The 21,234-nt window shown below is 37.7% G+C and overlaps 1 protein-coding gene across 1 annotated transcript in view; it reads right to left on the bottom strand.

The window, feature by feature from the left end:
* Nucleotides 1-709: 709 nt before the first annotated feature.
* NPAS3 (neuronal PAS domain protein 3) overlaps nucleotides 710-21,234 on the bottom strand; it is a 589,216-nt gene continuing 568,691 nt past the window's right edge. The window contains exons 9-11 of the mRNA XM_041395897.1: nucleotides 9,115-9,262; nucleotides 5,844-5,959; nucleotides 710-3,028 (exon numbers count right to left, since the gene is read on the bottom strand). Of these exons, the coding sequence (XP_041251831.1) occupies nucleotides 1,719-3,028; nucleotides 5,844-5,959; nucleotides 9,115-9,262 (1,574 nt within the window). The 3' untranslated portion in view covers nucleotides 710-1,718. The remainder of the gene's footprint in view (nucleotides 3,029-5,843; nucleotides 5,960-9,114; nucleotides 9,263-21,234) is intronic.

The following is a 21,234-nucleotide window of genomic DNA, read 5'->3' as shown; positions in this document are numbered from 1 at the left end:
AGACGGGAAACGTGTGGAGGAGGAGGGGAGAAAGGAAGGGGGAGAGAGAGGTTTGAGAATACACAACAGCAAAGCAACAGCAGAAATTAAAAGGTATACAGACAGTGGAAGCAGCATAAGGTGACATTACAGAGGAAGGCCACCACACAAAAACCACTAACCCCCAAGAATCACTGGTTCACTAGGACTGCAGGAATGGGACTTTACCACTCCGGACTAGAGATAAAGCACAGAGAAGACAAAGGACAAAACAACTACATTAGCTTAGTATATACTGCATATAGTAACACACATTGAAACTGCAATGGGACTGACAGCCAAGGACACTTACACATTGTACACATTACAGTTCTCACATCTGTTATTAGATGCCTTAACAAACAGCTGCCAAAGATGGAGTGGAAGAAGAATTTATATTTGACAGTCATTTGGAGTGTTTGACACTACACTGTGATTTCTGGCAACAAAGACAAAATAGGAGATTTCTTTTCTTTTACTTAATGTGCAGTTTTCAGTTGTAGTTATCTATTTCAAGCTTATTAACCCATCCTTTAGTTTTAAAACATATTGGTTTCAACACTAGAAATAAGGAAAAAGAAAACAACAAAAAATACCCAAATCAAAGAACAAAAAGAAATTTACAACCTTTCCTCTATAATATTAAATGAAAAACAAAATAAAACATGTTAAATAGTTCTTCTGTTTTTTCTTTTTACTCTGAAGTGTTATTTGATGTTGCAAAATTAGCCTCAGTTACACTGAGAAAAAAAATAAAGCAAAACAATATGCACCTAAGAAACTGCTCCTCGCGTCAATTAAATTGAGTTTTTTGTTTTTAAGCTCTTTTTGAAAAAGGCTTCCTGACCCATTTAAATTTGATGTGAGGCTATGCTTGTTAGTTTGGAGGTAACAAATTTTAAGTCCTGCAGCAAATGTTAATGAGGGCTTTGTCTTAACTAACCAAGGAGACTGCAGCACCCCACTATAAACCAGTACGGAACACATTCTTTCCAAAAAACCCAGCCCACAAGCTGCATATTGTATGAAGACATTACAGATTAATAAATGATAGCACCATGGTTTTAGAAATTAAGTTAAAGTTTCTGTAATTAACATTTAGTCCAACTTTTTAACATTCTAGTCACAGGCCAGAAATTAACTTTTTAAGAACCCAAATTATTTTATGTGCAAGTAAGAAAATCTTAACCATAAAAAGAGAATTAAACTCTGCATAAAATTCTAAAATACTATCCCCTATTTTAAAGGAATTAGGAACAAAACCCCCTTTTCATTTGACTTAGTCAAACAGGGCACATTGTTTATGCTTGTCTCTTTTAATCTTGATCATATCAAGATCATTTTGAAGTAAAACCAATGGTTGTCACTTTAAAATCTCTTTACCACAACACTGAGTATTCTATGGCAGAGGCATACACATATTAAAGGCATCTTAATAAAGATGCAAAGGAAAAAACACACATCTTAGAAGAAGACAAAATGGCAGGCAACTGGTACTTCGACTCTCTGAAGGCAAAAATAAAAAAATATCTTTACATTAAAGAATAAGTCAAGTTAAAGAGAAAGGGAATGAAATGGGGACCATCATATTGAGATAATAAGCTGACCTGCTCAAATTCAAAGTGCTAGAATTAAAGGTCTAAATTAAAACATAGTCTATGCCTCAGAGTATAACACTGAACACAGTATGTGGTCATATTTCAATCCTCCTTCCGTTCCAGAGTCTGTGTAGTGTGAATGCCATTGCTGTACACAGGAAATGGAAGAGTGGAAAAAAGTCCTTCGGCAGTTGTGAACACATTCCCTGCAGGCATTTGGGTCAGACTGGCCCCGCTCACAGCACTTCCAAACGGTCCCGACATGTTGAGTCGGTGAACGTGGTGGTAGAGCATTTCCATCGGCGTTTTAGGATCCAGCCCAAAGCTGGGGCTGTTAACATCAACAAAGTTAACAGCGTGGGTGTTGGGGAGGAGGTTGCCCTGCATGGCTAAAGTAACTTCAGCTGGAGCATACCGAATAGTGCCAGTGGTGTAGACCCTCTGAGCAGCAGTGCTGGTCGCAGCAAGGGTTCCTGTTACCCTGTGAACCAAAGGAAGCACCACATTGCCTGCTTGTAACCTCTGAAGGGCTTCCAGATCCCCAGTGTACAACAAAGAGTTGGACGCTGTGGGACCTCCTGGATGTTTGTCCCTTGGAGATGCTGAAAGTGGGGGTGACAAAGGGTCAGAGGACACTGGAGCCAAGGCCGAGTTGGATGAGGTGCTGAACTGAGTTTTACGGCTGGCAGTATTTTCAGTCCCTGGGGGGGTGAGAACAGAGTCTGGAATGGAGACATGTAAACTACTGCTGGCTTGGGGGGAAGGGAAGTGCTCGGAGCTGGGGGGCTTGGTCATACTGTAGGGCGATTCATTCCTTGAGATTTCCCTGTTGGGTGGGTAATTCCAAATACTGCTATCATTATCAAAATTGATAGGTTCTGAGATTTCTGTTTTAATTTTGAGCACTGAGGCACTGTTTGGTGACGAGAGCAGCTGGGGCTGGTCCACCAAAGCTGAGTCAAGTCCATTTGGACTTGAGGTACTTGACAGCCTTCTCCGGGTCATGCTGCCTCCCTTTTGCTTTTTTCTCCTCTTCTTCCTCTTCTGATGTTTGCTGGAAGACTGGGCATTTACTTCACCTGCACTGTCTGAGTCCTTGGCACTGTCAGAGGTCAGTGATTCACAGTTCTGCAACCGCAAGTCTGACTCACTCTCAACATAGCGCTCCACCTTGATCTGCATAGAGCCAAGAGTGCCAAAACTGTCCTCAGGGGCCTTCTGATTCTCGAAGTCTGAGTTTTCAAAGCTGTCATCACTGTCCCTGCTGTCCTGGTTGCTGGAGCTGTTCCCATCCTCATTACAGTTCATTTCATTATCTGACTGATTTCCTGACTTTTTCCTGTCGGATTCAGGGTCTTCACTGTTTTCTGACTGGTTTCCTTTCTCATCTGACTTTGAGTTCTCATTGTCCTCTGGAGCAAAATAAAAGTGAAACAGAGCATTAGCAACAGGATCATAATATTATAATCCAATTCAGATTTCTACCTACCAATGAGATTGGATTTGCTTTAACATTTTTTTGGCAAAAGACCTTCTCTTCTGTAAAGCTGTGTGGTTTTTTTTTTCCCCAGTATTGTGTTGTGAGAGTTTTGATCACCATGAATGTCTCTGCCTCAGGACTGTTAATGCACTAGAAGCCTATGCTATATGGCTGCACCTTGATTGAGGGGGCCTTTTCATCTGCTCACTGGACAAGAATCATGACGATTCTTGTGCTCACATGATGATGATGATGATGATGTGCTCACAGCTGTGAGCACAACAGCAGTGTAGCTGTGTCATCCAAAGAGGAGTCAGTGAACAATCCCATTATCACCATAAAGTTCTGGTGATTGTTCTTCCACAACCATGTTCTCCTGCAGTGGGCAGGCACCCACATATAGCCCTATTCACTAATGAAGATTCTAGTACTCTCATCTCTTTTTCTTCTGACTATTGCTGCTTTTGAAGTGGCATAGAGTCTCTGGCTGCAGTGGAATTACTGCTGATTTCCTCCCGTGAGAGAGGAGGACCAACTTGTGTATAAATCTGAATGAATGAATAAACCAGTTAAAATGAGCGAATAAACCAGTTTATGGTTAGAACAATTTTGCTATGTTGCTAGACTGTCTTCTTATATTCTCCTGAAGGAAAACAAGTTAAAAAATACAGAAAAAATAATCAGCCAATGAATGAAATTCTCGATTGATCCAAGCCATCTAAAGACCATTGAAAATAGCACAGCTACAGCACTGAGAAGCTGTCACTCTTCTTGCCTGAATTCATTTAATTATAATTCTAATACGGGTGAGATAAACACTGTAGCCCACTGGACTCGGAGAGCCAAAGCAGCTTTGAGACTGAATATGCTCCATTATCACACTATGTTTGAAAGGGTCAAAAAAGGTTTCAGGAAACCCCGTCCTTTACAGACCAGCCAGAAATCTTTTGTTGCCTAATAAAAGATGTTTTTCACTCATCAGAGCCAAGTACTACTCTTTTCAATATCCTTGCTTTAGGTGGAGAGGGGTAGGATTGGTTTGCCTCTAAAGATATTGGTTACTTCTGGAGCCATGTCAATGCCAAACTATTTCCCAGAAGTGCTGAAGGTGGGTTTGACAGGAAAGCTGCCTGAGCATTCAGGACACTGCACTTTGCAAGTCAGTGGGACTTTCGCTTGTGTGAGCAGCAGCAGAGAGACCCTTCCTTTCGAAAAATAAAATCTATAGGAAAAAAGTAGCAGCTGTAAACCCCCAAGTCTCATCCAGCTTTTTGTTCCACCTAGGACTGAATTTGTCCTACAATTTTTTCTTCCTTTATTTGAAGATGCCTTCTTTTAAGGCCGTGGTTTCTAGCTGGGGAAGAGTGGTCTTAGAGTGAGGCAGTCTAAAGCTACACAATATTTGCCTGAGATTATATCACAGCTTGAACTGAACTTGTTGGTTTCATCTAAAATACTGTTCCAAATTCAGGTCCTTTGGCATTTCTGTTTAATTCCTTTGTAGTAAACAAGCCCCTGTGTCATCTGTCTTCCAAGACTCCCAGATATCTCCTTCAGAGATGTAAATATCTGTGCACCTTTGGAATGCTGTCTTGCTCTGCATAAGCTTTAGAAATCATGAATGTACATGTATTTCTCATGTGCTCACCTGGAGAAACTTCCAGTGCATGTGGGAAATGCAAACTGTTTTCTCCACATATGTGTTATTTGGCTATTTAGGAACAAGACAGCATAAAGGAAGCACTGGGAATGGATGAAGAAATTCGCAATGACAGTGGTCAGTAAGCCTGAACATTGACTTTAACCAAGCTGTCAAAGGAGAACATATAAAATCAAAAGATGAAAGAGAACAGCCATATAATAAATTTAATATAATATAATATAATATCATACCCTGATCCTCTTCTCCCTTTTTCTTGATTTATATCACAGTGATCCATTTTCTCTAGAGTGTTTTTGGTAGTTATTATAGACATGAGAGAAAAATAATCTATCTATCCATCCATCCATCCTACATAGAACAGCTGAGTAAAATCTTTACTTCTTGGGCTACAGGAAAAACACACTTCTTTCAAGGCCAGATGATTTGCACCTATGCCTAGGTAGCCACTGTTAAAACTAACAGGGAATGTGTGAACCATCTGTGCACTGGACCATCTGTAGGACTAATTTACACATAGAACTTGAGGCGTACACTCAGCTTTTAAAAAACAGCTGAAGTCCCAGACTTAAAGAGCTTAGAAACAAGTTCTTGAACCCACACATTTTAATTAAATATAACTTTTAACCCAAGAAAACTATCAAATTTTTCAATCTTTACTGCCCCCTAGTGAGAGTCTTCAAAAATGTATTTATACAGGGAAAAGAGATTGAATAAAGATTCACAGCAGAGACCTCTCAGTAGAATGCCTGCCTACTTTGGAAAGAGAAGAGCTTGAATTTTATCCAACAGTTGCAATCCCAAGTCCCCTGCACGAAGCACAATACATTAAGCACAGCTGGGAAATCAAATATTTAGTTTGGTGCTATGTAGGCAAGAATGCATGAAGAAAGTGAAGAGAAATTCTGAGGAAATGGAAATGCTAAGGTGATTAAAAGATTTTGCTAGTGTTTTTCAATTTAATTTTATATGATTTTTTTTGTTTTAATGGAACAATACTTCAGAAGTAAAAGCAACTGAAAAACTGACCGTGTGGCTTTCATGATACGAGACTCTTGTGGGTGTAAAGGCACACCATGTGTGTTACCTGAGTTGTCCTTTGAGTCTGATTCAGAGTCAGAGGTCTCTGAGGATTCTGAGGTTTTCTCTGGCAGATGGGGAAGTTGTGCAATATCCATTGGAGTGTCCTTGTACTCTGGATTACTGAAGAGGATACAGCAAATACAAACACAATAGGATGATTTGGAGTTTCATGATTTTTTTCCTTTTTTTCATATCAAAGTTCAGGAACAAAGAACAGGAAGAATAGCAGAATAAACACAGAAACACATATTTTTGTCTTCAGAGCTTCACAGCAGGAATTTTGTGAAGGTTTATTTTAATACTGCAGTCAAATACTTTTATTGACTAGGTACTAAACCTTGTTTGATTCTAGCGAAGTTTTAGAGCTATAAAAGCATCCTTGCTGAAGTGGGACATCATGGCTTGTGTGATATCTAGCAGTAAAGCTACACTGTGTAATCATCCAACAACAAAATATCTCCGTTTCAATCCCATTACTGTGCCTGGGAGGACAGAGAGAGTGTTTCAACTCTTCCAATCTGTTTCTCTCACTGGCTATGTCTATTAGAGTTATCTCTGTAGAAATGTTCTCTATCAGCCGTGCCAGAGTCCTTTCAATGTTTTTCTCAACATTCCAGTTTTCCACATTTTAATCAAGCATGTCATACATGAAGTTATTAAGAAGGTGCTCAGCAAGGGCTAAAGAAGTGACCAGTGTTCCAAAGAATCTGGCCAAAAATTAGATAAAATAGGTTACATATTTTTAAACACTGCACACATACATCCACATCAGCAAGAAACCAAAACCAACCTCTCTAACTATGTGACAGATGCACATGTGCATGTTAAGATGCATATGTTAGGGATAAAGAACTGTCAACACACCCATTATAATCATATCTTCATCTGCTCATGTGGTGCTCACCTGTGACTTGTTAGCAAGGAACATGACTGCAATCTAAAAAAGCTACACTGCCAGAGAGATGGAAGAAAACCCCTACAATACCATGCTTTTGCTTGGTTTGTACCTTTTAAAATGTGTTCCTTTCTTAGGTGCATGCAAGTGCAGAGGAACAGACATAGCTAAACATAAGTGGTAGAGAATATTAAAGATAACAAAGTCTTTAATAATTTTTGAATGGGTGAGCATTTCCATGCAGTTCAAATTCAATTTTGGTAAAATGGAAAATCCATAGTCCTGCACAGAACAATGTGAGGCAGCACTGGGGGTGCCTGATGCACTATCACAATGACAGTATGCTCATATTCAGCCTCTCAGAGTGTACTGTGAAAACTCAGAGCTCACACAGCTCACATGAAATGCCATGTTAAGATAATCATCTTTATGGCTTTGTCCTGACAAAGTGACTTTATTCTGTTGCATCCCAGGGCAGTCCTCAAATTTGCCCCCTCCAAGCAAAAGATGTTTGAGGGCTTTCACACTTTGAATAACAAGTTGCTAGAACAAGAGCAGCATTAATCCTCCCTGTCACTATAATTAGTCTATCCTTTTATAGACAGCTGAATCATACTTTCTAATGCATGGAAATGTATACAGACCAGTACTTCTGCTAAGAGTAGACCTAATTATGCCTTAATCTGTTATTAAAATATTATTTGGACTTTTGGATCTTTTGTGAATTCCAGTACAAGGAGAAATCTAAATTAAAAATACAAATTCAGTGAAGATGCTAATATTTCTCTAACAGACTGGTGTATGGAATACACTAGAAAAATCAGGTTCTGGGAGGGGACCTGGGGAAGACCACACTGCTTTTTTTTTTTCGCTTTTGCCTTTTTTTTTTTTTTTTTGGTTAGGTATATTCTGCTTGCAGAGAAAAATTGTATTGTGGCATGTTTGTGGACAAGGTTCACCTATTGTCTGGAAAGCAGAAAAGGGGACAGAAGCAGCTGTTCATAATTCTTATGTATGACTTTTACAGCTAGAGCTGGAAATATGAGAACACTTCTGGGCATTTTGCAGCCCTGTTAAGAACTGGGGCAGTGAAGCTGTACTTCCAGTTCAGAATTGTCAGCCTTAAGCTGACCTCCTGAAATGCTGCATTCTGCCTCACACTTGCGAAGAACAGACAAAAAAGTATCAGGATAAGGATATATTCAGAAAAGTCTGTGCTCAATCATATCAGGCCAAAAAATTGCAATTCCCAGTGAAAACTCCACTGCCGTGCAAGGTTTCCCTCAGTACCCTTTCAATGCTCTCCTGCCAGGGGTTGCTTCCTTCTCTTCCCCAAAAGGGGAATCAAAAGCATTTCAACATGCAAGTTTAGGCAGGCACAGTCTCTTCAGGGCTTGCTGGACTTGGCATAATAAGTCACAATCTAACCCCTAGACATCACTTTGAACTCTCATGGCATCAAAGGGAATGTAACAAACCATGACAAGCAACTTAAAAGGAGAACAGGCCAGAAAATGACAATTGCATTTCATGACAATCTCAAGGTTTCAAATTTTATTTGTTTGTTTGTTCTGCTTTGGAATGAAACAGAAAATCTCCCAATCTTATTGAATATTTTCACAAAACAGAATGTGTTGAAAGGTATTTTCAGATGAGAAAGGTCAGGTTTATAATTCACTGTCTCTCAGTGACTGTTGGTTTTCCCTTGAGCTCCGAAACCAGTCCTTTAAAAATACTTTGGTAAAAGAATTTCTCAGGGAACAGCCTTTCATTCAAGCCATTACTACTATTTCTATTTAAAATAGTTCTAATAGCTTGAAATAGTAGTTTATAGTACTTTTATTTTTAAATCCTATGTTGCATTTTTCAGTGTGAATATTATCTGATGCTTACAGGAACAACAAAGTAGTTTGAGCCTTTTTTGTCCTGAGAAAGTTCCTCTCTCTGGAGTGAACTGGCAAATCCCTTTCAGAGATAACATTTTTTGCCATACCAGCAGATTGTTTCCCTGCATTTTAATATCCAAATAAAACAGCGCCAAACACTTCACACCAGATTTTATAACACAGCTACTGAAAGTTGGTGTGGATAATTTTTATCTTTGAGCTTGGATTGAGTAGATTTCAGGGCATGCAATAAAATAGTGGAGGGTTTATTTCAAGACCGAGGGAGCATAATAATTCAAGAATATTCTCATGCACAGAGATACGACAGATGCCTCAATAACTATAACAAAATGGCACTGCTTTTGACGAGGACTATATGAAAAGTTCTTCTTAACTTTCTCTAGTAGGCTGTTGTTTTTTCCCTAGACCTCTCACTGACAGAGACAAGCAACAGAGACAGCAGATGAAGCGAGAGAAGTGACTGGGAGACCTACCTAAGGAGGTAATTGACCCAAATTATATTCTTCTCACTTGCGTTCTTGGCGTTGACAGCTATGGTTGCACTAGATTGTATCCAGATATAACCTCCGTTCTTCTGCATCCAGCGGTAATACTTTGTTACACACTGACCCTTATTCAGCACTGACAGGAAAACACAAACAAAACACAAGCAAGATAGAGTACATGTTAGAATTGTGGTAAAATGACCTTCATTGTACAACGTGACACAAGTATAAGCAGAAGATGCTTGGCTTCTTTTGGATTTAATGCCAGTGAGATGATAAACAGGATCTGAAGTTCAGTATAACTAGCATTTTACAAGTTTTAAAGTACTATTTTAATCTACTTTTGGAAACTCCAGTGGAAGAAGAAAAGCAAAAAAAACCTACAAATCTCTATGGTTCTCAGAATACTTATTGCTGTGTGGACATTTCCAATGCACTCAATGTCAAACTGTAAAAAAAGAAAAGGGAAAAAAGAGGCAAATTTATATGTGATTTATTCATAGCTCCTAGGTAGACCTCTTTGAGATTCTGGATATTTGAAAGGTTTGGGAAGATACTCTACCCCTGCTGCTTTGATCATTTCTCCTCATTGCAGGCAATATCAACCACTGAACTTATACATCTGTTTCTTTGATCTTGTCAAACAGAATTTACAGTTCTCAGATGAACCAAATCTCCACTGGTCAGTGGGGGGAAAGTCTTTGGAGAATTTACTTTCTACCAGAGCAAAGTAAATCCACCAGCAGGCTGAGAAAGAGGCCTAGGGGAGGCACAGAATGGCTTGGTTAGAGCCAAAGAGTGACAGCTCTCTCAGATGCTTGAAATATGCTAGGAAACAGAAAGAAGTAAAAGCAATCAGTAATGTGAAACGGCGCTGTTAGATGCTCACAGTGACGGCTTAAAAATGCAGATGTTTAAAGTAATACTTCAGCCAAAATATTGCCAAGTTTGAAACGGATTTGTTTTGTATCTGATTCTTCCATGTCAGGAGAAGGGAATGAAAGGCAAAGCTTTCAGTGGAAGGTAGCAGAACGGTTTCATAAAACCCGTAAACTACACAAAATCTAGGCAGGGCTGTTGCTGGATCCCTTTTCCTCCCTGCATTCCTCAGTATTCCCACAAAGTTTCGTGCACTAGAGGGCAGTGTGCCTTCACAGTCACCGCCTGCTTTTGTCATGTCCTTGTCTCCGTCTGCTAAAATGAAAAACCTCTAACTGCTGTAATAAATTTGGCTAAATTAGCTGCTAAATGGTTATCTCAAGTAATATGTATTTGCATTAATCATCTTGCTCTAAACCAGAACAAGCCAGAGTCCTAAAGACGTAGTAAATTCATATTGTCCATTTAATTACGGCTAATAAGTGCTTCATATACAATAGTTTCATGAAGTACATTTTCTTTTTTTTTTTCCTTTTTTTCCTTTTCCTTTTCCTTTTATTTTTTCTTTTTTTTGTTTTTTTTTTTTTTTTCTTTTTTTTTTTGTAGAGAGAAAAGAAAAAAGTCACTTTGGAAAAGGCTAAATATTTAAGGCAGTTAAAGTTCCTACCATAAATGTGACAGATGACACTTTGGAGCTTTCAAGTTAACCAAGTGTCTATACCCCCAATTATACATGTGAATGTATCTATATCTAAATCTGTGTACAGCAGATATCTATAGAAAAAGATGTTTACAAGGCAGCCATACAAACAGTGATGTTTCCTTACCTTGGAGGTATCCCCCAATCCCCACTGCAATTTTTCAACTACTAGAGAAAAACATGCATGCAAAATAGTGCCATGTAAAGTGAATGTGAAGTGCAAGTTATGTTCAGCTCTAATATAAACAAATATTTGTATCTGGGTCTTGTTGTTTTTCAGCAGCCTCTAGTGAACTAAGTTTGTTCCTAGCAGACATCAATATTTCCCTAAATTTTGACTTTTGTATTTCAAGCTCTAAATATTCTACTATGATAATTCATTGTCTTCAAAACCTCATTATACAGCAGAATAAAGATAAAACTTGAACAACTGACTACCCAGCATTTCTGTCAAACCAATGTTGTAAGCCACTTTAGAAAACAATCTCACATAAATTAGCCCAACTTTATCAGTTATGAAGAAAAAGGGAAGAAAATCATTGCTGTAAGTTTTGATTATGGTAAGCATTTCCATTTCAGTAAAACAGGACATTCAAAATACTCTGCTTACAGCTGAGTGTAAAACTGATGTGCACACAAGTGTGGAGTGATACCATCTTTCTTCTGGAAACACGAATGCCCACAGCTGAGTGCAGGAACTAGTAAAATCTATCTGCACTTGTACCTACTAAATACACTGGTGTCTTTCTTGGAACAGTTTTTATCTAAGGAGTTTACCGTGCTACACAGATGCCAAAGGACAACTGTCCACATACACATTTGAAAATCAAAGTACCAGGTGAGTCACTAGCCAGTGGCTGAAGGGCACACTGCAGTTATGCATAGTGATTGTCACAAGGTCCCAGATTCTCCAGCTTTTTTGGTCATCCTAGACAATTCCTTCATCCTCCAGTAATTTTTACATTGGCTGTTGCACCACTGGAAAAGTCTGTGTCATGGACACAGAGCATTCATTTCAAAGCTGTGGAAAAGAGGAAAAGATGCCTGCTTTCTCAAGAATGAGAATTCTGTGCATCAGAGCTATATACAAACCATCCACACTCAGAGTTCAGGCTCCCAAGTACAAAGAATACATCCAAAGAATGTCTGAAATACTGTATTAAAAATGAACTTTCCGTGAAGTTCATCTACCTGCAAATTCCCACTCTATTTTTGGCCAGCTTAGATATATTACCAGATACACAGAATTTTCCTTGCCGCGTCTGTCTAAAGCACATTTCATATAAGAGATTTGTGGCCCATGCTCTAAAGGAAGTCCCATGATTCAATATAAAAATTCTCTCTATAAAGAGATTTTTTGGCAGGCAAGCTGCACTGTGCTGCTAAATCTGGTTGTTACCTCCTGTGAGAGTGCACTAGGCACCCCCAACTCAGTTCTGAAAATTCCCAGTATACCTTGAAAAGACATTTCTAAATGTGATGAAAGAAAATGATAATGAAAAAAATTTGAATTGTCTTCTAATTTACAGTATTTTTTAACTGCTGGCATTGCCAACCTGCAACTTAGAAATCAGATGAGAATTTTGAGGCAAAAAAACCCCAAACCAATTAGAAGGAGGCAATAGGGAGGAAAATTTATCCAGTTTATTGTTAACTAGTTTTACTGAATAAAGCCCAGTTTCATTTTAAAGATCTTCAGTTTGCAGGTACAGAGAGTCCATTAATAAAGTTCCTGATTTTGAGAAGAAATGAAAGCAAAGACTCACTAAGCTCTGATTGTGAAGATATGTTTTCTAACTAGCAACAGACCATGCATTTCACTTTAGCATAAACTGAATGTAAATTTACTGCCATGTAGATTACATCCTGAATTTTCAGGATGTTTTGTTTTCAGGCAAGTCCCTCACTCACTGAGCAGTGCAAATCATTTTATATTTCTATTTATGCTATACATGGAGTACCCAGTATGGCAGACAAGGTGAGACTTGTGACCGATTGGTGGGATGGCTCATGTGATGGGATTAAGCATGATCGGGTTATATAATTATATATATATATATATAGATATATATATATATAGATATATATAGATATATATATATAGATATATATAGATATATATATATACACACACACACACACAAACACACATATACACAAACCCTTTAATCAAAGGCACTAACTGAGGGTTAATGTGTTAAAATTGGTGACCTTTATGTCAGCTGCACAGATATATTCCCTAAAATGGTGGATGGTAAACCTGATTAAAATTTGCTGAAATGTTACCTAGTTCCTCAATTTGAATTCAGTGGTTGGCATGCAAGAAGTGCACAGTATGTCATGCTAAGAAATAAAAAAAACCCTCACTTATTTCTCTAAGTATGAATATATTGCTGTGTACACAGTTCCCAACAGAGGGATTTCAGTTTTCCTTGGTAGCTTTGTGCACAGCAATATTCTTGTAGTGGTGGAGTGAAGGAGGGGGAAAAAGAAGAAACAGTCAGTGTTCTTTGCAGGAACCTATTTCTGTTAGAAAATTAAAATAAATCAGTACAAGTTTGTCTTCAAAAATATGGTTACAAATAGAAAAGGAACATAGTTTCTTCCTGTAAGGCTGTTCTGGGAAATCAAAGCCAAAGCTTCTAAATAGTGAGTTGTGTTTTAAAAGAAGGAAGTAGCTTAATTCAGTTTGAAGAGGAGATGAAGAAATTGTGTATCAAAAGCAGTCTTTTAGCAAAGTCTCTTACAAAAGGACATTTTACTCATGTGCATATGCATTTAAAAGCTACACTATATTGCGTATTCAGGTAAGTATTGAGTAAATAGGAAATGATGAGATCATCTTACATATTCACACAGCTTCACAAAGAGGCTCTTTATAATTGGTGAAAATATTGAGGTTACATCTGCTGTGCTATTCACCCTTCTCCTTGAAATACCTTTATCAATGACTGGATGGTATTGATACTGAACTCCTCTCACGGTAAACTTATAAGAATATTTTTAATTTACTGCATGAGGATGAAATTGCTGTACTTAATACTACAGTCAGATACTTAGCTGCAGCCACAAGTACTCTTTCTACATTCACAAAACTGGCAGATGAAACATGAAAAGGAATACTGACTCTTTAATCTCCACTTCTCCACCTAAGGCCCAAGGCAAGCTGACAGGGTAACTTCGTTCTGGAAACAGAGGGCTTTTTATTTTTTTAATTCTGGATTACTTTTTCTTCTGCTTTTGAAAACTGTGGGCTATAGGGGAATGAACCTGGCATAGACTTAAAACAAGAACGAGTTTCTTTATCTGAAAAGTTACAGTCCTTGATGCTTACAGGAAGGTCATTTTCAAAACCCACAGGAAAAATAGCATCACAGCCAGAAAGAGTGCATTAAGTGCCTTATTTGCCTGTAACAGAGACAGTTGTCAATTTATAATAGCTCTGAGGATCAAGTGAGTCTTTGATGTTGTAAGGACTTTCCTATAGATTTTGCAATTAGTGAGGTAGATGTTTAAAATAGTGGGTATCCACAAATTGGATTTTAGCAATGAAAAATATTTAGCAATGTTAAATGATGCTTGCTACAGAATTAGGAGCTAGATGACAGGAGCCTTGTAGACACGTGGTGAGGAATTATATGTCAGCTACATAATTCTCCACAAAACAGTTCTATTTTGGAACTACTGCATGGGGTAGAGTGAGGAGGAGGGGACTTAAACCTGGACAGTGTGTGAATGCACTGAATGCAATTCACACTGCACATGTATGAATTGTCTACCTAGTGGACCCAAAGCAAGGCCATCAGAGCAGATTATTTGGTAAAGAATGCCAGCTTCCCATCACAAGATGCCCTGTGGGCAATGCTGCTCTACCTCTCTTCAGTGCACACGGTTCCTCACCAGCCCTGTCTGACTTATTGTATCTCAACAGAGTTCTTCTACAGAAAATTCCAAAGGTGAGAACTGTTTTAAGAACATGTTGGTTCTGTGAGGCTTTAGAAAGCTGCATTTTATTCACAGCATATGATAGTAGAAAGCCCTGAGTGCTGGACAGAGAACATATTTTTTACCATAGGGTAGAAAGCAATCTATTGTGTCAATACCACTGACAGACCTGGCTGCTACTGTGATATGAATATCAGAGAGGAATAGTTGCAGGTTTATAAACATAAATTCATCTTTTCCTACCGTAAGCAGGAAGTAGCAGATCAGGTTCATGAAAGAAAACTGTACATCACGGATATTCAAACTCCCACCTAACTTCTTCAGGTTTGTTCACCAGGGTATTCTTTTAAGCATCTACAGTCACTCTAAAAATGCTAAGTATGGCAATTGATTAATTTCTTACTTTGTAATCCAAAATACTGTTTAATCTTCCAGTGTAGGGATGTTACACACATAAATACGTGATAAATTAGGCAAAATTAAGTATCAACAACCTTGGAGAAAAAATAAAGAACCTTAATCAAGCATTTAGAAAAATTTGAAACCTTAAAAATGTTTGAAAACTAAGCAATATTTTTCCTGTCTCTTTGCAGAAAAGCAAATGTTAAAAGCAGTCTGAGTCAAACTGTTAAAAAATGTGAATTCATATTAGGAACAAAGTTTGTAACTTGTCAAATACAGTGAGGAAGGCCTTGCATGCTGCATGTGAATATTATCTCAGATTAGGACCAGGAAGATGTTTTGTTAAAAATCAATTCTGTGTTATCAGTTTACATGACATCGGTTCACAGTAGCAATGAAAATTCATTAAAACCAAGCAAAGACACAAAATATAGTGTTTCCCAGCACTATGGAAATCATCATCTCCTACTTGAACAACAAAGGCACTTTTCTTCACCCCTTCTTTTGGTGGTTATTATAACATACCATTTTCCCATGGCCCAATGTTTGAAATGGCAACTTCATAATTATGCATAACCATGAATATTAACAAGACTGTATAATTCTAGGTAAAATATTTACTTCAAAATGTTATGTAGGTATTGATCAAATGGAATGCAATGTATTGCTAGAGGCACTATTCAATGGAAGCTTATGGCATGCATATTAGAATACTGTTCTGTGGTTTCTATAGATAAAATTGATGTAAGTAAAGATATAAGTTTATTTTATGACAGACTGGATTGAAAAATGAGCAGCAGATTTTTCTACCTAGGATTCTCTAGGCTTTCTTCTCTCTTTCTTAACTTTTTTCCCGCCTCATGATTTTTCTCTCCCCCCATGACTTCAATCCTGCCACAAAGTGATTTTCTTCTGTTAATATTGAAACGGTCATTTAGAAACTCAAGCCTGCTTTGAACACCAACTTCAGACAGAACTTCCATTATCATTAATGAACTCTCTGTTCAAACTGTAGAGGAAAATGAAATCCCAGATCCAAATTTTGCCCTTAGCTACTAAAACTCAACATCAGAGGAGAAATTTGGCCTTGCTTGCTCAAGAAACTGAAATCTGTCCTCCATCTCTCCACTAACATTAATGTCCATCATATGACAACCTATGTAAGATTAATGATTTTAGAATATAACCCTTTCCATGCCAAATGTATCTGTGGACTATGCATAACTACACCTCCCAAAAATAGGAAAAGAGACTCAAGATTCATGGAAGAAGATTGGCAGCAATATTAATTTTATCTTTGAATTACCTAGGTTAAAGATGGTCTGTTTCAAGGGACAGGATCCCTTTAAACATGCTTTCATTTCTGGGATAAGAGTCCCTGTTTGGGTCCTTGGGCTGAGTGAAATGAGTGATTTCCTCAGGCTGATCTCTAGAGGAAAGGCATCCAGAGCACAGAGTCATGGTGGTATGGCACAACTGAATGATCAAACTCCCTCTAACCACCACACAGATGCATCGCCATCTCACATCTGACAGCAGATGTTTTTGAAACATACTATCCCTTTATACCAGATGACTTGTAAAAAGTAAAAAACCCCAAAGATTTCTACCTTTGTCCACAGGCCTTAATAGGATAGTTTAGTGCTTACAAAAAAAAAAAAAAACCACCCCAAAAAATAAAAAAACCCCACCCAAAAAAACCAAACCCTAACACAACTTTGTAAAATAAAAATAAAAATAATTGGAATAATTATGCACCTTGTGATCTCAAAAACAATACTTAGAAACCTGTGGACATTGAGTTAAAGGGCCTCAGGTGTTTTGAAGGACGTTCCCAAAGGACTGAGGCAAAGTCCTGCACCAGCCCACTCACTTTATAGGTTATCAGGCATCAAAACCAGCATGGACCCACCACATGACACATGGATGGCAAAGCCTCAGGTGATTTATGCAGGTTCTTTCAAACCACTGCTAATAAGACCTACTGCCACACATTTGATATATGCTACAAAGTTTACTGATACTGTTTTCCTGTCCTTACAGCCTTGAAAACTGTCTGCCTTAGACACACAAGGTCAGCAGTCCAGAACTTTGAAAAAGAAAAAGAAGAGAAATAGCCCACAGCAATAACAGGTTTCTAAAATCCTGGAAAAATCTGCAACAACTCCAATCATACCTTCATAGCGACATTTTAGGATGGGTATTTCACAGCCTAGTAAACTACAAACAAAATCCTTAATCCATTCTTGGATTTTCAGTGAGGTAACACTGATTTAGACTACAATGTGATGAAAACCTCTGGTCTTGGTAATCTTGGAGAGAACCTCAACAGTGAAGGTAGAAAGATATGTGACTGAAGTACTTTTGTCCTTTTATAAACTGGCATACATTTACATCCTCTAGCAAAAAGCACAGAAATAGCTTGGTGGACAGAATGAAGGTGAAGCTGCTGGACGTGTACAATAATGTCCTTTATTCCCATGGCTTTGCAATTTAACATATGCTTCTGCAATTTATCACAAGAATAATATCAAAACCTAAATTCCTTTCTGGGGCTGGAAATTTTGAGCACAAAAAACTTTAAAAAGACCCCAGAAAATTATTAACAGAGAATCTGGAAAATGCAGAGGTTACCAGCAGAAGTCAGAGCACAACCTTCACTTTATAACCCCTTAATGCAGCATGTATTTATACAGCTGGTATTATGTACACTTCTAAGGTCAAAATAGGAGATTTTGGGTGCAAATTTCAACTAACTATGAGCTATGGAAGACACAATTGAAAGCCTACAAACTGAAATGGGAATGTACTAAATCAGTATTGTATTAGATTTAATTTGAAGATGAAATAGCATCAGGAATTAAGTTAAAGGGTTATTGATGCAAACAATATCTGCAGCATCTTGCAGAATTACTGTATATTGCTAAGCTACAGAAGGCAGACTTCTGCAACTGGGCTTAGCAGGTTTGAATAAGGTATGATTTAAATAGCCTAAAGATTTATCTTTGCAGGGTTTTTTGGTTTGTTTACTCTCCCAAAGATCGGATTCTCCTGATAAACACTTATCTACTTTACATACAGGAAACACTTGTCCAATAGAAAAAAATTGCATTTGAAAAACTGAGGCACAAAATATCATAAAGACTGGAAATTTCATGGGATTAAAAATGATTTCTTAGTATTTTTATGGTCAATGGATAATTAAACCACTGAATATTACAATGGTAACAACTGTCCTGCACACACAAAAATGTAAGCATCACCTGTCAAGAAATGAGCCAGCCATGAGTTAATAGTGTATAAAACAAGGGTACAAGGCACACATAATTGCATACTGCAGATTGTTTTTCCCCTTCTTCTAAAGTACCTTTGGCTTCGTTCAAAAACACAGACAAGGAAATAAGGCTAGACAGACCAACATCTCATGTAACCCAAAGAAGAATTTGCAGGAGCAAACACAACATCTTCAGGATTTCAAAGCGTGGCTAAAAGACATGATAAATACACACTCCTGGGTAGTAACCTTAAGATTCGTTAGGAAAAACACTAGGCATGTGTTAAAACCAAAGTACATGATCCTTTTTTGCCTTGTATGAAAAAAAAAAAAATCTTTACATGCTTCCATTTCTTCCAGTTTCTTATCTCCTGTTCCCTCATCTTGCTGTATCACCAGGAGCTCCAGCCAAAAGGACTAAAGTGTGCCAGTGTCCAACACAGAAATCTCTGCAGGCCTATACTATGGACACAGAGAAATATTGTGCAGGTAGTCAGACAAGCACTTCTGCAATACTTTGAAAACAACATACACTAGGCTGTCATCAGGGTGCCAGCTGGGCTTAGTTTAAGAAATAGCTAAACCCCTGACATTCTATCAGGCTAATTTAGAATCAATCTTGCTTTCCAGTGATGATAATAAACTTGTACAAACATGAGATTCATTTGTATATTTTAGCATTTTATTTTAGTCCTGGAATGTAAAACCTGACATTGGAATCAGTTTGAATTTTTTGGTTATTGAAGATATTAAGCACTACAAGAGCATTGAAATTTCGATCTGATTAGGATAAAAATTCCTCAGGATCAAAACACTTCTTTTTTTCCCCCTACAGTTTTACTAATTGTGAGCTACTTGACATTGCAGAGTTATTCCACAGCATGATAGCAAAATATGTTAAGTATTTTACTGTTAGAAATTATCAACTCATTCTATTTGTTTTTCATGTGTTTGAGGTTATTAAGAGAATAAAAAATTATAACTGATGTGCATAAGTTAAAAGGGTGAGTTCAACTACAGCTGGTAGGCTAAACCACTAAGCAATATTTTTCTACTGAATATACATAAAAGAAATCATGAATATATAACTGATTTAAAAGCAGACTGAGGGGGTAATATTCCTTGAAAAATAGGGGAGCCATGAAAAAGGTGAATGTGGAATAGTTTATTTTCAGAAAGACTGGATTATTCTAACCACTGGAAACCAGATAACGTAGATAAGAGGGAGAGCTACCAAACATACTCATCAGAGACCTTTGCTTTATGGGAAATGAACTGCCCTGGCTCACTGTTCCTGAGGAATTGTATTTCTTATAGCTGTAAATCAAATCCTGAAGAAAGAGGATGATATTTTCTAAGCAATAGCTGACGACAACAGTATCTGTTTTGTCAGAGCCAGGTTTCTGAATTCAGACCTCAATTAGGATTCCAAAATGAAAAAGCACACATCATATGCCAATACCAATTGCTATGTACTTGTGACAGTGTTCTTACAAACAATACATTAATTTTGAAATGATGGCATGTTATCATATATTTGTCCAAAGTATACTCATGGTTGCCTTCAGAGGTCTTGACTTTTATCCTTCCTTGCTGCTTTCTTAATGACCTTCATTGAACAGTAACATCAAGTACTTGGTGTTCAATGAAGACCATTAATTTTTTACAGTTAAATAGAAGATGCATACTCCTACAGCAGATGACATCTACTCATTCTTAGCATGAAATGAACTTCTTAAAAAGGCTGTTACAGACATCTGAATGATAACAGTGTCTAAAAAAGGGAAGCACATATGCACAGCATCGTACTCACAAGAGCAGCAATTGCCCTTGCTGTGTTCTATAGAGTGCTAAGACCTGATATAACAGTAATTTTATTGATCTGCTTGGTTCCTGGTGTTGATTTGACATGAAATGCTTCCTGCTAGCTTTAAGATCAGGGATTTTGTCACTGATGTCATAAGAACAAGGGCAGTTCTACTCACGCAGAGACTCATGGCTTGGTGAAAGCATTCGAACTGCCCTATGCTTGACACACACTTCAGTCCTGCAATGCTTTTATGCAGTGGTAAGTAAATAGAGAGGATCCTGTCACCTTCCCCATCCTTACAAGTGGTAAAGTAGAACTGGGCCCTGAGGGGTCTTTCTAGGGCGTTAGTTCTAGATGCATAACTATGAAACACAAACCATTCAATTACGACTCTTTCATGGCACATAACCTTATGATGAGCTCTATTACAGAACCAGGATTAGAGATTGTATCGGTGCCAGGGTACAGCCAGACCTGTAATTTTTGAGGGTTTGGATTGAAACAAAAGTTGTTGCAGCTTAGCCAGTTTCTGTGTGTTAGCTCAGCCAACAGCTGGGTCATGATACTGGATGTGTACAGGCTGTTAGACTAGAGAACATTTTAATTGTGAGCTCTGTGAGAGAGACTTGATTTATGCAATGATTCTATCAGCAATTTGTTAAACAACTCAATTGTTGAACCAATGGGTTCAACAACCCATTTATTCAACACATAAGAAGATTCCCAAACTCCGGAAACCATGAACCATTTTAAAACATGAAAGAGCTTAATAAGGTAGAATTGTAACACCAAAAAAATTGGCTGAGAGATTTGTGAAAAAGCATGATCACTCGAAGTTTCAATGAAACAGAAGAGAAACAATTGCCATAAACTTTTTTTTTCTGTTTGGAAAAAAATTATGTTTCAACAGCTTGTTATGATGCCATGTATTATGGTGTTGCTATAAATGCAGGCAGAGTATGCATGTTGTTTTATTAATTCAAAAAGGATTCAAGGCATAACTAACATAAATCTCTTAATAGAAATTTTGAACCTAATGGAATTTTTGCTATTAAATTCACTGGGCTCAGAATTTTAGTCCACAAAAAATTACTTTTT

The sequence above is a fragment of the Onychostruthus taczanowskii genome, unplaced genomic scaffold (genome assembly GCF_017590055.1).
Source record: "Onychostruthus taczanowskii isolate IOZ18803 unplaced genomic scaffold, ASM1759005v1 scaffold1, whole genome shotgun sequence".
NCBI lineage: Eukaryota > Metazoa > Chordata > Aves > Passeriformes > Passeridae > Onychostruthus > Onychostruthus taczanowskii.
This window is presented reverse-complemented; position numbering and strand designations above follow the sequence as displayed.